The sequence below is a fragment of the Hemicordylus capensis genome, chromosome 5 (assembly GCF_027244095.1).
Source record: "Hemicordylus capensis ecotype Gifberg chromosome 5, rHemCap1.1.pri, whole genome shotgun sequence".
Taxonomy (NCBI): Eukaryota; Metazoa; Chordata; class Lepidosauria; order Squamata; family Cordylidae; genus Hemicordylus; species Hemicordylus capensis.
In genome coordinates, this window is record NC_069661.1 from 122,859,079 (window position 1) to 122,873,218 (window position 14,140).

Genomic DNA, 14,140 nt, shown 5'->3' on the forward strand with positions numbered 1-14,140 from the left:
AGCCATTTGGGGACAGTGAACCATTTTATTATTCTCTTTTCTCTATGTAAACAACAGTGTGATTTTTTAAAATGAAAATTGGTATATAAATATATATAATAGTAATGATGACCCTGATATTGTGCAGTAATATGAGGACAGAAGAAGAAGTGTGCCATCCTCGGGGAGAAGCTGGAGAGCAGCTGTGGCAAAGGTTTGTTCCATAGCCAAGCATGCACGGGGAATTGGGGAGGGGAGCAATTTTTGCCCCTCTCCCCTCCGTTAAAGCCCTTTCTCATAAATATGTTTGAGAGATGTGTGACCCTCAGGGACATATTTCTGGAAGCATTTTTGTTTTTGCACAAAGCAGCTTGCAATAAATCTAGAACATAACATATACAAAATGGAAGCTGTTGTGTTAATTTAAGAGAAAATGCTAGAAAGGGTATCCCTCAGGCAGTAAGAATGCACTTTCCCTGAAGGTTTCCCCTGGTTGTGGAACTTCTAGTCTGGTTCTGTTTTTTTACTCCCTGTACCTTACTGAAAGAGTCACATAATAGCACAGTGGGGAAATGACTTGACCAGAAAGCCAGAGGTTGTCGGTTTGAATCCCCGCTGGTATGTGTCCCAGACTATGGGAAACACCTATATCGGGCAGCAGCGATATAGGAAGATGCTAAGAGGCATCATCTCATACTGCACGGGAGATGGCAATGGTAAATCCCTCCTGTATTCTATCAAAGACAGGGCTCTGTGGTCGCCAGGAGTTGACACTGACTCGACGGCACACTTTACTCTACCTTGCTGAAACTAGAGGTGTTTGTTTCCCCTTCTCTTCTTATTCCCTACACTACATTTCTCACTGAGCTCTGACAATCTAGCTCCTACTGACTCAGCAGGAAACACTCTCACAATTAATGTTTTCTATTCATGTGACATTGAAATTGCAAAAGTACAACATACAAGTTTGATGGATGCTTCATTTCTTTCAGTCATCGAGGCTTGGTGGCATCAGAGTTAGTAACTGATCACCTGGAACATACCAAAAGGGCAACACCACAAAGGATATCCCAGAAGAAACCAATTATGGAAGATAAGCGGATGAGAGATTTGGTCAACTGTGTCTCAAGAGTGACACTTCTGTTATTAATAAAACATAGAGTCAGCAACTCCTATCCAGGGCTAGTCTACTTCAGTGATTTTTTCATGTAAAAATTGCAAGAATTGTTGCCACACTGGTTGTGTTAGCGATATTATTAATCCATCTGATGGTAGAAAATATAAACTCAAACTGTACCGCAACCAGCAGTCACACTCCCTCTGTCTCAACCCCACAGCCAGCAATAAAGCCAGTTTGAAATAGATCTAGATAATCCATTTCCTCCAAAACTGCCTGGAGCTGGTTAGCCACCACCCTCTCAATCACCTTGCCCAACCAAGGGAAATTGTTGACTGGCCTATAACTATCCATTGCTAAGGGATCCAGGCAAGGCTTCTTAAGAAGCGGTCTAACAATTGCCTCTTTCAAACAAAGAGGCACCCTACCCTCCCTCAGCAATGCATTTATGATATTAACTAGGCCACCTCCAACAATCTCCCTGCTACTACTTGAATCTATTCACTGATCTCTTGTAGCTGCTAGATTTGCATTTGTTTCTTCATTGTTGAACTGGACATTTCTCTGTGCAGAAATAATTTTACATACCTTGCTCTTTTCCTGCTGATATTCTATCTGGATGTTGGTCAATTTAGTCCGTAATTCCTCATTAGCAGTTTGGACAGCGTCAACCTCCATGTCAGACCTTTCTCCCTTTGTACGGTTTTTCTTCGACATAGCTTTAAATACTGTTTCTTACATCTACACTGGACCAACAGCCAAGCAGTTCTGCATACTGTGCATTAAAAAGTCAAACAGCAGTCAGTGCCATCCCACATATAACCCTGTGCTGTCATGATTACTGCCTTTATTTTCTAAAAGAAAAAGAAAACAGGAAAAGATGTTAACGGTTTGACCAAAGAAAGCATCAAATAAATATAATGGGCATGATCCAACAAAGGTAAGCATTTTTCAGTTCTATTTATTTCAGGCAAGCAGATTTAAGCACACACTTAACTTACCTATCTAAATTAATGGGACTTAGGATGCTTAACTTTGGCAGGATTGCACCCTTTGTATTTTAAATAAATTAAGAAATGGGTGCTATATCAACGATTAGTTATACAATACTTTCCAAAGTATATGATAGAAGGCAATCATTATTTTTGCAACAATTTTTTTTCTTAATTAAGTCAACCAAGTATACAGGAAATCCACATAGAAGTTCTGAAAATACACAATGCCAGTCCAGAATCAAGGGAGCACATGTATGCTTCCAGAATGAAGCATTTGATTTAAAGTTTGCTGGGAATTAAATGCCATCTAACATATTATATACAGTCTGGTCAGCATCCTGGGCCCAGACTCTGTGTGTGTGTGTGTGTGTGTGTGTGTGTGTGTGTGTGAGAGAGAGAGAGAGAGAGAGAGAGAGAGAGAGAGAGAGAGAGAGAGAGAGAGGGCATTTGATACCCAGCAAACTCTAAATCAGATGCCCGTTTTGCCACTTAATATTGCCTCTACCACAAGCAACATAAAGAAGAGTTAATGGAACACATCTTCTCATATCTAACTTGATTTCTTCATTTGGATTGGTAGAATATCAACCTGGTGTGATGCAATGAGGACAAACACTGCAGAAAAATAGATCAATGTTCCTCCCAAAAAACAAAGATATAAAATGACTAATTTGTCCTGTTAAGTGGACTAAAATATTTGCAGACAAAGTATCAGGTTAAATATGAGGCAGCTCAGATATATAACTTAAAATAACAATCTTTATTTATCTATCTATCAAATTTGTAGACCGCCCCAAACTTTAGGTAGACCGCCCCAAACTCTAGGATGTCTACTGCAACATAAGGCAAATTAAAACAAAAATGAAAATGTTAAAACAATTTAAAACTGCAGTACAGTTAAAAAGCTTGGATTAAAAAATGAGTTTTTAAGGACTGTTAAGAAGTTGTCAGACGGGGAGGTTCTTATTTCAGCAGGGAGCACATTCCAGAGACTTGGTGCAGCAACAGAGAAAATCTGTCCCTGTGTAGCCACCAGATGAGTTGGTGGCAACTGCAGACAAACCTCTTCAGATTATCTCAATGGGCGATGGGGCACATGGCAAAGACTACATTCCCTTAAAATACCCAGGGCCTAAGCTGTTTAGAGCTTTAGAGGTTATAACCAGCACCTTGTATTTTGCCTGGAAACCTTTTGGTAGCCAGTGTAGTTCTTTCAGTATAGGAGTAATATGGTATCCCCAAGATGCCCAGAGACCAACCTGGCTGCCGCATTCTGGACCAACTGCAGTTCCGGACTATGTACAAGGGCAGCCCCACATAGAGTGCACTGCAGTAGTCAAGCCTGGAGGTTACCAGCATATGTGCCACTGTTCAGAGGTTGTTTAAACAGACACAGCTGGTATCAGACACAAAGCTGTTAGAAAGTATTTCCGGCCACCGCCTCAATCTGGGACACCAGGGAGAGGTATGGATCCAGAAGCACCCCCAGACTGAGTACCTGTTCCTTCTGGGGAAGTGTGGCCCCATCCAGAACTGGCAGATGAAAATCATCTCCTGAGTTCTGACTCCACATAATAAGTACCTTCATCTTATCTAGATTTCATCTCAGTTTGTTATCCCTCATCCAGAACATCACTGCCTCCATGCAGGCATTTAGGTTATACTTTCTCCATGTCTCTCCATGTCAACATCATCAGGAGAAGTAGATTTGGGTGTCATCAGCATACTGATAACACCCTGCACCAAATCTCTTGATGATTTCTTCCAAGAGAGATAATATAACCAAGAATAACCAATATGAAATATATTCATTCACACACACACACACACACACACACACAAACTTTATTTATATTTATATTTGAGAATTATTATTAGTAGGAACAAATTTCAGATTGCAATGCAGCCACCTTTAAGAGCTGCCCCATGGCAGCTTCTCCCTTGCAAAGGACCCTCAGAAGGGGGAGATCTGAAGGACAGAATGTGGGTGGTGTTTAACCCTTTTCCTGCCATTTCCCTTGAAACTTCCCCTCCAGTGTTCGCCTCCAGTGTTCTGGAACAGTGTTCCAGATGTGAATTTGCAACACAGCTTTGTAAATCTACAAAGAAAAAAAACAATGCACTGAGGTGTGTGCTGAGCTGCGCGGCTGCACAGGCTGTTGGCTGGGGGGAGCGCTGCTGCTTGGTACCACTGCTAGTAAGCATCTTAGCATAGTGCCTCTTGCTGCCACCACCCTCATTGGCAAGCCCTTTAAAAAGAATTTTTAAAGAATTCCCTTTTTACAAGTAAAGGGGAATCATCACCAGATTCCACTTTACATAGCTGCACGAACTGCTAAACTGGTCCACCTTGTACCAGACTTGATTCAGTTCAATTGCTGACTGGACACCCTTTCCTCAAGGCCGGTCCGGTCCATGATAGGACCTATAAGTCAGCCCAGTTCAGTTCATGCACACCCCTAGAACAGATTAAATATCTAGCAACAAAGACATGACATTGTTGCATGGGTATTGGTGTTTTCCTTGTGTAACTGCTAGCGAGAAATATCTAGGTACAACTATAACATCATGAAGAGTTTTGCAGACTCTATGAACTTTATTTAAAATGTGTGTCAATATTGTTACATTTGAGGTTATTGTTATTGCACAGATATAAGCACAGGGAAAGCTAAGAGTCATCTTAGCCAGGGCAAACATCTGGCTTTGTATTCACATTCCCAAACCAACATTCTTCCAATATCAATATTCTCCTAACTTAAAAAGTAAAATTTCCCAAACAATAATAAGGCATCTTTATCTTAATTCAAAATAAAGATAGAGCATCTTTATCTCACTTATGTAAATAAAAATATTGTTGCATATAGTTCTCCCTAGCATTAGCTTCCAATGAGGAATAATCAACAAAGCATGCTTGTCGATTAACAAGCAGTCTGCTCAATTGAATGGTCAGCCATTTTAGAAAGATCCCATTGACTAAGCAATTTGCTTTAGACACAAAGATGTCTCGCCCATTCTGTAATAAATAATTGCAATTAGAGCTTTTAAGGCATTCAACCATGAAAGGCCATGAAGATGAGCATCTAAGGAGGCTACCCTCAACCACCACCACTTTGGGGTTTTATATATTAAGCACCATATGAAAAAGGCATTGAATTTTTGCCTTAAATACACAACCTTCATTATTGTTTGGAAGAATAAAGGCAGAAAGAATTGCTATCATCACAATAGGAGAAATGACAGTTAACACTGGTTGCACAGCCAGCATCGTCCTCGGCAGTATCACTGCTTCCATATCCACAGCAGCAGCACTGCAACTCTCTTGTCCCTGTTGAGACTGCACATCATGTCAGCCATTTTATATGTCTGCAATTATCTACACATGTGCACAGAAACAGAAGCCAGTGGTAAAGCCTTTACATTGGCTGTCCAATTGCTATATAAACCCCCATGTTTCAAGAACTACCCTCAAAAGTGCTGATTGTGAACTGTCTAGAGATCATTCATTTGGACAGTGTAAAAATATAATGGTATACAGGGATGTTGTGAGGAGAAACCTAAGTATGTAGTACACCGTTCTGGGCTCTTTGGAGGAAGAGCGGGATATAAAATTTAATAAATAAATAAATAAATAAAACAAGGTGAAAACAAAAAAGGATTTTGCAAATTAATTGTTTCGTGCTCAAGGGTTGTTGGGGTTACTATTTATGGCAACAATAAAAACACTGTCCAAAACCAATAGCTTCTGGTTGTTTATTTTATTTGCTGCTAAAATTCTAGTAAACTGCTCTCTATTGCCCAAAATAAATACACAATAGGAAATGGCAGAATTGTTCCTTACATGTAGAAAACCGTCCAGCTTCTTTGTATGCCTGGCTTTAATCATGATACAGAGATTAGTGGTTCTGTATTTGTGCAATTTTAGATTTTAAATGGATAACTCGTGGCTTGTCATTTTGAATCCAGAAAATAAATCCTAGAAACCACACTTTCTGATATCTCCCATTTCCAATTCAAAAGAACACAGAGAAAGGTCATTCAGACATAATGTCAACCACAGTTTGGTATAACGAGAATGAGCCTCAGGCTTGCATATTCCCTCTTCCCCTTATACGCACTGCAATTTGAGATTTCTCATTCTGGAGTAGTGGCAACCCACAATTTGAGGGCTCATCTGCACAGAACAGTTGAAATAATACAATTTATAATTTCTTTTACAACTGAAAACACCGCCAAGGCACTACACAAACGTGATATCAGCAATAAGATCCTGCCTGCAAACTTACAATCTAAACAGACTCCCCATGTAGCTCGGAGGGGCACAGGTGGGGGTTGAAGGGAGGCCCTGTTCAAATCCAAATCCAAAGTTCCTTTGAGCACAAGGAAATAGTTGTGTACTTCTCTATACCCAGGCCAAGGACAAATGCTTCATTTTTACAAAAACATGAGTTATATTACAGTTCATAACAACTGTCCATGTCAGGAAACAGTTAAAAGACTGACCTTCACAGCATTCCAGAATCTAGAAAGGGCAAACAGATGTTTGGAAAGTGAGAATGCTCGAATCCTGTGTTTCTCAACTGCCGGTCCGCAGGCCAGTGCCGATCCATGTGGAGTTGAGTGCCAGTCCATGTGGAATTAACCCCAAAAAACCAATTTCGAACTGGTGGGGGCCACTGCTGCCAGGAGCTCTCTGGAGTTGATTTCTAAGCAGGCAGTCCTTTCTGCCTTGCTCCCTCGAAATAAACATAATCCCTGCAGCAAGGGCCGCTTGCGTAGAAAAACAAGGATGCTTTCTGTTTTAAACTTATTTGCCTTGAATTTGTGTTTTTAACTTCAGAGAATTCATGGAGATAATCAGGGTAATTTTTGATTGACCTCAACAATATGTCCAGTTTTTTCTCTCACAGGGTGGTCCTTCTGCAATGGCATATTGTAGGAGAAGAATGGCAGTTCAGTCCCCAAATAGCAGAGCAAAATCAGTTTGGTGAGAAAGCAGTAAAGCAAGAGGTCTTGAGAGAGTTCTTTAGTACTGAAGAACTACAAGGATTTATTTAAAGAAAAAGGTTACAAACAAATGTGGAAAAGCCTGCAGTTTAATTTCAGCTGTAGCTCATGGCTGAAAAGAGAGAGAGAGAGACCAAAACAAACAGCCATCTCTGGAGAGGCAAAATGGAGACTAACATTGGAAGAACAAAGAGGGGAGGAGTCAAGCACTTTTATCCATGACCCTAAAAAACCCCAGTGGTTACTAAGAGACATTGCAGCTGAGAGCGGATGCTGCCAGAGTCCTAGTTCCAACACATATTTCCTCAAACTGGTTAATTTCAATGAGAAACTGAACATCAAACACAAGGGCGGGGGCAAGATCCATGGAGCCCAGGCAAGCTCTCTGGAGCTCATTTCTAGGCAGGCAGCCCTTGCTGCAGGGATTATGTTCATTTCAAGGAAGCTCCCGGTGATTACGTTCCTTTCGAGAGCTCCCGGTAGCAGCCCCCACCAGCTCAAAATTTTTGCGGGGGGGGGGGGGATTCCACACGGACCTGAACAGACTGGCACTCTGAGGGCTGCCTGCCTAGAAATGAACTCGGGAGCGTTCCCAGTGGCAGCGGCCTCCACCAGCTCGAAATTGTTTTTTGGGGCCAAAATAATTTGGCCATTCAAGAAGAAATGTTGCTGGAGCTGTCATCTGATGCTGGTCTCCAAGCTGCCTTTCAATCAATGCCCATAGCACAGTTTTGGATAAAACTCAAGGATGAGTATGAGATTCTCCACAAAAAGGCAATAAAAATACTCCTCCCATTTTCATCAACATATTTTTGTTAGGCCGGATTTTTGAGTATGAGTTTTACTAAAACAAACACACACAACTGAATTGACATTAATCATTGTTTACGCTTGGCCCTGACGACCACTGCGCTGCAAATAGAGCAGCTGGTGAAAATGAAACAAGAACATTCACATTAATTTAGAATCTTGTGTGTAGTTTAATGAGTATGTAAATGAAATACATTTTTTTGTTATTTTATTTATCAACTGAGGACATATGAAGACATACTGAAGACATATTTATTCACTCAGGCTTTTAATTAGATTCATAGTGTTAATACTTAATGTTTGCTTTTAAATGATTTTAATGTCAATTATTTTAATGCTTATAATATGATTTTGATTGTAAACTGCCCAGAGATGCAAGTTTTGGGTGGTATGGAAATCTGTTAAATAAATAAATAAACTTAAACCTGAAACCCCTTTATAACTGCTGGTCCAGGAAACTGTGCACGAAAAATATACTGGTTCTTGACTCCAAAAACATTGAGAAACACTGCTCCAGGGGCGGAGCCATCATTGAGCAAACGGGTTCAAAGAACTCAGGCCGCCAATGAAAAGGAATGCCGGAGCCCTTGTTGCACATGATGCCATGCAGGACGGGCCAAACAAAGGCCGCCATTCGGTTGGCTCCACCCCGCACTGCTCTAATCTGAAGTAAGGATACTATTAATGTGATAGTATAACACTACAGTAAAAAGGAGAGAAAGGTTTTGTCAGTGAAAGAATATTTCACAAACAAATGCCCTTTTCTGCCATAAACTGAAAGCTCCTACTCGCATCCCGATTTTCCACTTTCACTCCTGATTCAATTCACTCCACGAATACTAGGAAGATTATAAACAACTAGGTCACTGCATCTGTCTGATTACCAGAGCCACAAAAGAAATTCAGACATATTGATCTTGAAAGCTCACAAAACTACCACTATGTGTACAAGAGGAACAAAAAGCTATGCAACAAAACTATAAACAGTTTCTGTATTTCTCATTGAAATTAACCATTGAGGAAATATGCCATTGTGAAAGGACCACCCTGTGAGAGGAAAAACTGAACATTGTGTTTGAGGTCAATCAAAAATTAGCCTGATTATCTCCATGATTTATGTGCAGTGAAAAACACAAATCCAAGGCAAACTTGTCTAAAACAGGAAGCATGCTTGTTTTAACAGAAGTGTGCACACAGTCCCTATAGTATGCCAGCTGATTTGCTTGAGAGATACTTAAAGGTAAAGATAAAGAGTGCCGTCAAGTCGATTTCAACTCCTGGCGCCCACAGAGCCCTGTGGTGTTCTTTGGAAGAATACAGGAGGGGTTTACCATACTTACTATACCTTAATATGTTCACATCACTACAGCAGATTCAGTTTACTTTGCACATAAACATCTAACATGCAAGGTAATGCAGGTCCAAATACCATTTACAACACTACCCTCCCTTCCTCATAGAAAACTAGGGATGACAAGTAAATTCCTGCAGTTTCGTTCCATATTCCGCCATTCCATATGCCCTGGATTCCAGTTCAGTTTTCTAACAAAAAGGAACATTTTAGAATATTGCTAATGCCTTCTGTGTGTGCATGCACGCACACGCACAATCCTATTTCCCTGGAAGGGAGACAAAAGAGATATTCCTTTGAATTATTTATCTTTTTATGCTGCCTTTCTGCAGGAGTGCTCCAGCACTGAGCTGGTAATACTTAGAAGAGCAAAGGCCTGCTTCATCAGAAGAAAACATCTTTATTCCTTTAAGTAACATAAAGATAACAACTAAGAAGAATTTTCTTCTGAGGAAAAGGAAAACACACACACAAAACAAAACTCTGGTGTTATTCTGGCCTAGAGTCCAGTGCTGGAGGGCAACTTCATGATGTGCTAGCAGTTGAGACTCAATTTGGGTGTGGATTTCCACAGTTCGGTCATACTGACATGCTCTGTAGATGGAGGTCTGTGGAACCCAAGGAATAGCAGAACAGTTGAATAATAATGGAACAGGAGTATGTCAGTAAGCAGGTTTGTATAGGATGCACCATAGTGGTTCACACTGTTGAGGGCATTGTCAGATCCTTGTGCTTGCTGAGGGGTGTGTGTGTGTGTGTGTGTGTGTGTGTGTGTGTGTGTGTGTGTGTGTGTGTGTTCAATCAGTCCAATGAATAGTTCCACCCCACCCCCACATGTTAGCCTATTCCAGATTGAATATTGGAAAATTGTATGAAATTGTGTTAAAACATACCAGCAGATTATGGTTGGGCCAGCAGATTATAGTTGGGCACAACTGTAGACTAATGACATGCAAAGTAGGATTGCAAGGTTTAATCCATTATTTAGTTAGAGCAGTCAATTTTAAAATGTTTTGGTTGGCTAAAAAGGTATCTCCAATTATTTGGTCAGCGGACTTTTAAAAATGATTTTAATGCAAGTACTTGTAAAAACTGCAGATGGCAAGCACCATTTGAAAAATTGGCATTCATATATTTCTGACTTAAGTATTGTTAATTTACTTCTGATTAATGTTTGCAAATATCGTAAAATTCTACTAAACGTTAAAATTTTTTTTAAATAAGAAGAGGCATTTCTTCCTGTGTGAGAGTGCAAGGGGAATTGTCTAAAATGAGGTCTGCTGTGAAACAGACCCATTTCAGACTGGCTTTCAGGTGGGCTATGGGGTGGAAACTGCCTTGGTTGGCCTGATGGATGATCTCCAATTGGGAATTGACAGAGGAAGGTGACTCTGTTGGTCCTTTTGGACCTCTCGGCGGCTTTCGATACTATCGACCATAGTATCCTTCTGGAGCGTATGAGGGGGTTGGGAGTTGGAGGCACTGTTTTGCAGTGGTTCCGCTCCTACCTCTCGGGCAGGTTCCAGATGGTGTCCCTTGGTGACTGCTGTTCTTCAAAATCTGCACTTTTGTATGGTGTTCCCCAGGGCTCCATATTGTCTCCAATGTTGTTTAATATCTACATGAAACCGCTGGGAGAGATCATCAGGAGATTTGGTGCAGGATGTTATCAGTATGCTGATGATACCCAAATCTATTTCTCCATGTCAACATCACTGGGAGAGGATATAACCTCCCTAAATGCCTGCCTGGAAGGATGAGATGTAACTGGATGAGAGATAACAAACTGAGACTCAATCCAGATAAGACGGAGGCACTCATTGTGCGGGGTCAAAACTTGGGAGATGAGTTTGATCTGCCTGTTCTGGATCGGGTCACACTTCCCCAGAAGAAACAGGTACACAGTCTAGGGATGCTTCTGGATCAAAGCCTCTCCCTGGTGTCTCAGGTTGAGGCAGTGGCCAGAACTGCCTTCTAACAGCTTCGGCTGATATGCCAGCTGCGTCCATTTCTTGAGATAAATGACCTCAGGACAGTGGTACATATGCTGGTAACCTCCAGACTAGATTACTGCAATGTGCTCTACGAGGGACTGCCCTTCTATGTAGGCTGGAAACTACAGTTAGACCAGAATGTGACTGCCAGGTTGGTCTCTGGGTCATCTCAGAGAGATCATGTTACACCTGTATTGAAAGAGCTACACTAGCTGCCGATAAGTTTCTGGGCAAAATACAAGATACTGGTTATAACCTATAAAGCCCTAAACGGCTTGGGCCCTGGGTATTTAAGAGAACGTATTCTTCATTATGAACCCCACCACCCATTGAGATCATCAGGAGAGGTCCGTCTGCAGTTGCCACCAGCTAGTCTGGTGGCCACTCAGGGACGGAACTTCTCCGATGCTACCCCAAAGCTTTGGAATGCGCTCGCTGCTAAAATAAGTCTCCTCATCTCTGTCAACTTTTTAAAAGTCTTTAAAGACGCATCTGTTCACCCAGGCTATTAATTAAATAGTGTGTTAATAGTTTTAACATTGTTTTTAAAATATTTTAAAATTTTAAATTGTTGTAATGTGTCAATCTTTTCTGTTATCATTTATTTTGTTTTAATTAATGTTTTAGCTTTTCTGCTGTAAACCGCCCAGAGATGTGAGTTTGGGTGTTATAGAAATATGTTAAATAAATAAAATAATAAATAAATATATAATAAATATGCATGCATTGCCGAAAACAGTGGTTTTCTCCCTCACATGAAAATCTATATTCATTTAATCCATTAATTGACTAAAATGCATACAATCAACTGGAATATATTTCATCAGGTGACAGCCCGTAATGTAAAATATTAATATACAAGTAAATTCATAAACAGAACACTTGTAGCAGGCCTAAAATCAGCATGAACAGTCTGCTTATGGGAATTAACAGGAAATGAAGCAAAAAAAGCAAAAATATAGATACTTAAAGAGAAGTGATGGTTTTCACCTTAAATTATCTGGTGTGATATTTTAGAAAATTATGAGGGGAAAACCTTTATGCAGACAGTTTTCATTTCCCCCCTTTTAAAATGAAGATGCAGTGCATCTTCCAGTCAAATCTAGAAGCAAACAGAATTGTGTTCCTAAAGGTATTATAAAAGGTCAATAGTTGGCATTCTGTATTCAGAATGTAGGGCTTTCTTTTTATTGACAGACATGAAGTCTTCCGTTTGCCCTGCATTTTCTGCAACTAGACGCTTATATCAAGCAGACCATCAATTATGCAAAGCTCTGTTTTCACACGCACAGGAAATCTTTGACATTTGTTGCAAGCATGGAAGAGCAATACTCAGTCTATGAAAAACCAAATAGGCAGATCTCAAACAAATTCTTATTGGGTTTTTTAAAACAAGTTCTCTCTAATGCTGTGACATATATACGAATGGTGTTTTAACATTTGATTTTTTTTTTTTTTTAAAGCAAGCAAGCATTCCAAACTTTTGCAGCATACATGAATTTGGATTCCCATACTTATGTACACAGACTTAGGGTGTTTCCAGACTTCAGTAATAAGCACAGGAACATCATTTTCCCAAGTGCAGTTTTACTCTCTGCACGATTTCACTCTCTGCCCATATACAAAGCAAGATCCTAGTGCAATTTTCTCAGTACCACCTGCTGCCAGCTCTTGCCTTTTCTGAGGAACTGATTAGTCACTACTTTTCTGGCAAATAGTGGCTGAGGCATCTCACAAAAGGCAAGAAATGTCCAGCAGGTGGCACTGCACAAGGCTCCTACCCTACAGAGGGAACGCTAAAGTGTACAAAAAAGAGTTTAAAATGTGCTTGGAAGCAGACTGGAAACATTCTGTAATACAAGCACACACAGCAAACTCAGATGTGCAATGTAAAAGAAAAAGAAATAATGGCTGCAATTCTATGCATGCTTTAGAGTAAGTCCTATTAAACTGGATGTAGCTTACTTCAAAATAAATATCCAGTGGATCAATCTGCATGGCCCTTCCCTATTTTGCCCTCACCATATTTGCCATCAATTAGAAGGGAGAGCTTTTTGTGAGGGAAGGGTTGGTACTCTCTCCTTCTCTCTCCACACACACTTTCCACTCAGTGTGTTTGATGCAGATGGACTCAATTGCAGACACCAAGAAGCCAAGAAAAACAGCTGGGAAATACTGAGCTTTTAAATTTAACTTTAAGAACTATAACATTCATCAGAGATTATCTCACATTGGTCAGAAATATTAAGCATATATTAAGCAGTTTCTTTTTCTAAATTTAAATTTTGTAGGACCCCTTCACTTGAAACAGACATATTTCTGAAAGATACTCTTTACGTGAAAAGAGATTCTAAAGTTTCAACCTGCCGCATCATCCTTTTAAAATGTAATCTGTGATAATCTTTTGTGAAAGTTCTTTCCACAGCGACTTAGAAATCCATTTTTTAACAAATCTCAGCTATCTGTATTTTTGAAAATTCATGTCTAAAAGAACTGCACACATTGTACCATGACAACAATGACCAAATTATATAACCCTGTCAGTTACATCTCAAAATGAAGCACCTGTCATTTGTATTTCCTAAAATGTGTCTTTATAAAATCTACATTAATATTCTTTACACACTTGGTCTTGTCTCCTAACTTTAAGAAAGAATGCCCACATGACATTATAAAAATGTGAATTCCTTAGCCAACAACAGACTATCTCCTTCTCTAGAACACAAAGCAACAAGCAGGTTTTTTTCCATTCTCCATCAACCATTTCTGCAAAGGTACATTATGCCTTTTGTCCTCCTTGGCCAGAAGTACCTGGAGCGCATGTGCGCCCCCGACAAGCAGGCACACAGGCCCGGCATGCACACGCCGGGTACTTCTGGCCAAGGAGAAC

The 14,140-nt window shown here is 40.3% G+C and overlaps 1 protein-coding gene across 15 annotated transcripts in view; it reads right to left on the reverse strand.

The window, feature by feature from the left end:
* The window catches only part of JAKMIP1 (janus kinase and microtubule interacting protein 1), a 212,443-nt gene that overhangs the window by 156,455 nt on the left and 41,848 nt on the right, over positions 1–14,140 (reverse strand). For 11 of the 15 annotated variants that reach the window (XM_053251866.1, XM_053251862.1, XM_053251864.1 and 8 more), the window contains one exon: positions 1,685–1,950. The exons of 1 other annotated variant lie outside the window; for it this stretch is intronic. In XM_053251866.1, coding sequence (XP_053107841.1) covers positions 1,685–1,813 — 129 coding nt within the window. In that variant the 5' untranslated portion in view covers positions 1,814–1,950. 3 more of the 15 variants (XM_053251859.1, XM_053251858.1, XM_053251860.1) reach the window with 3 other exon arrangements.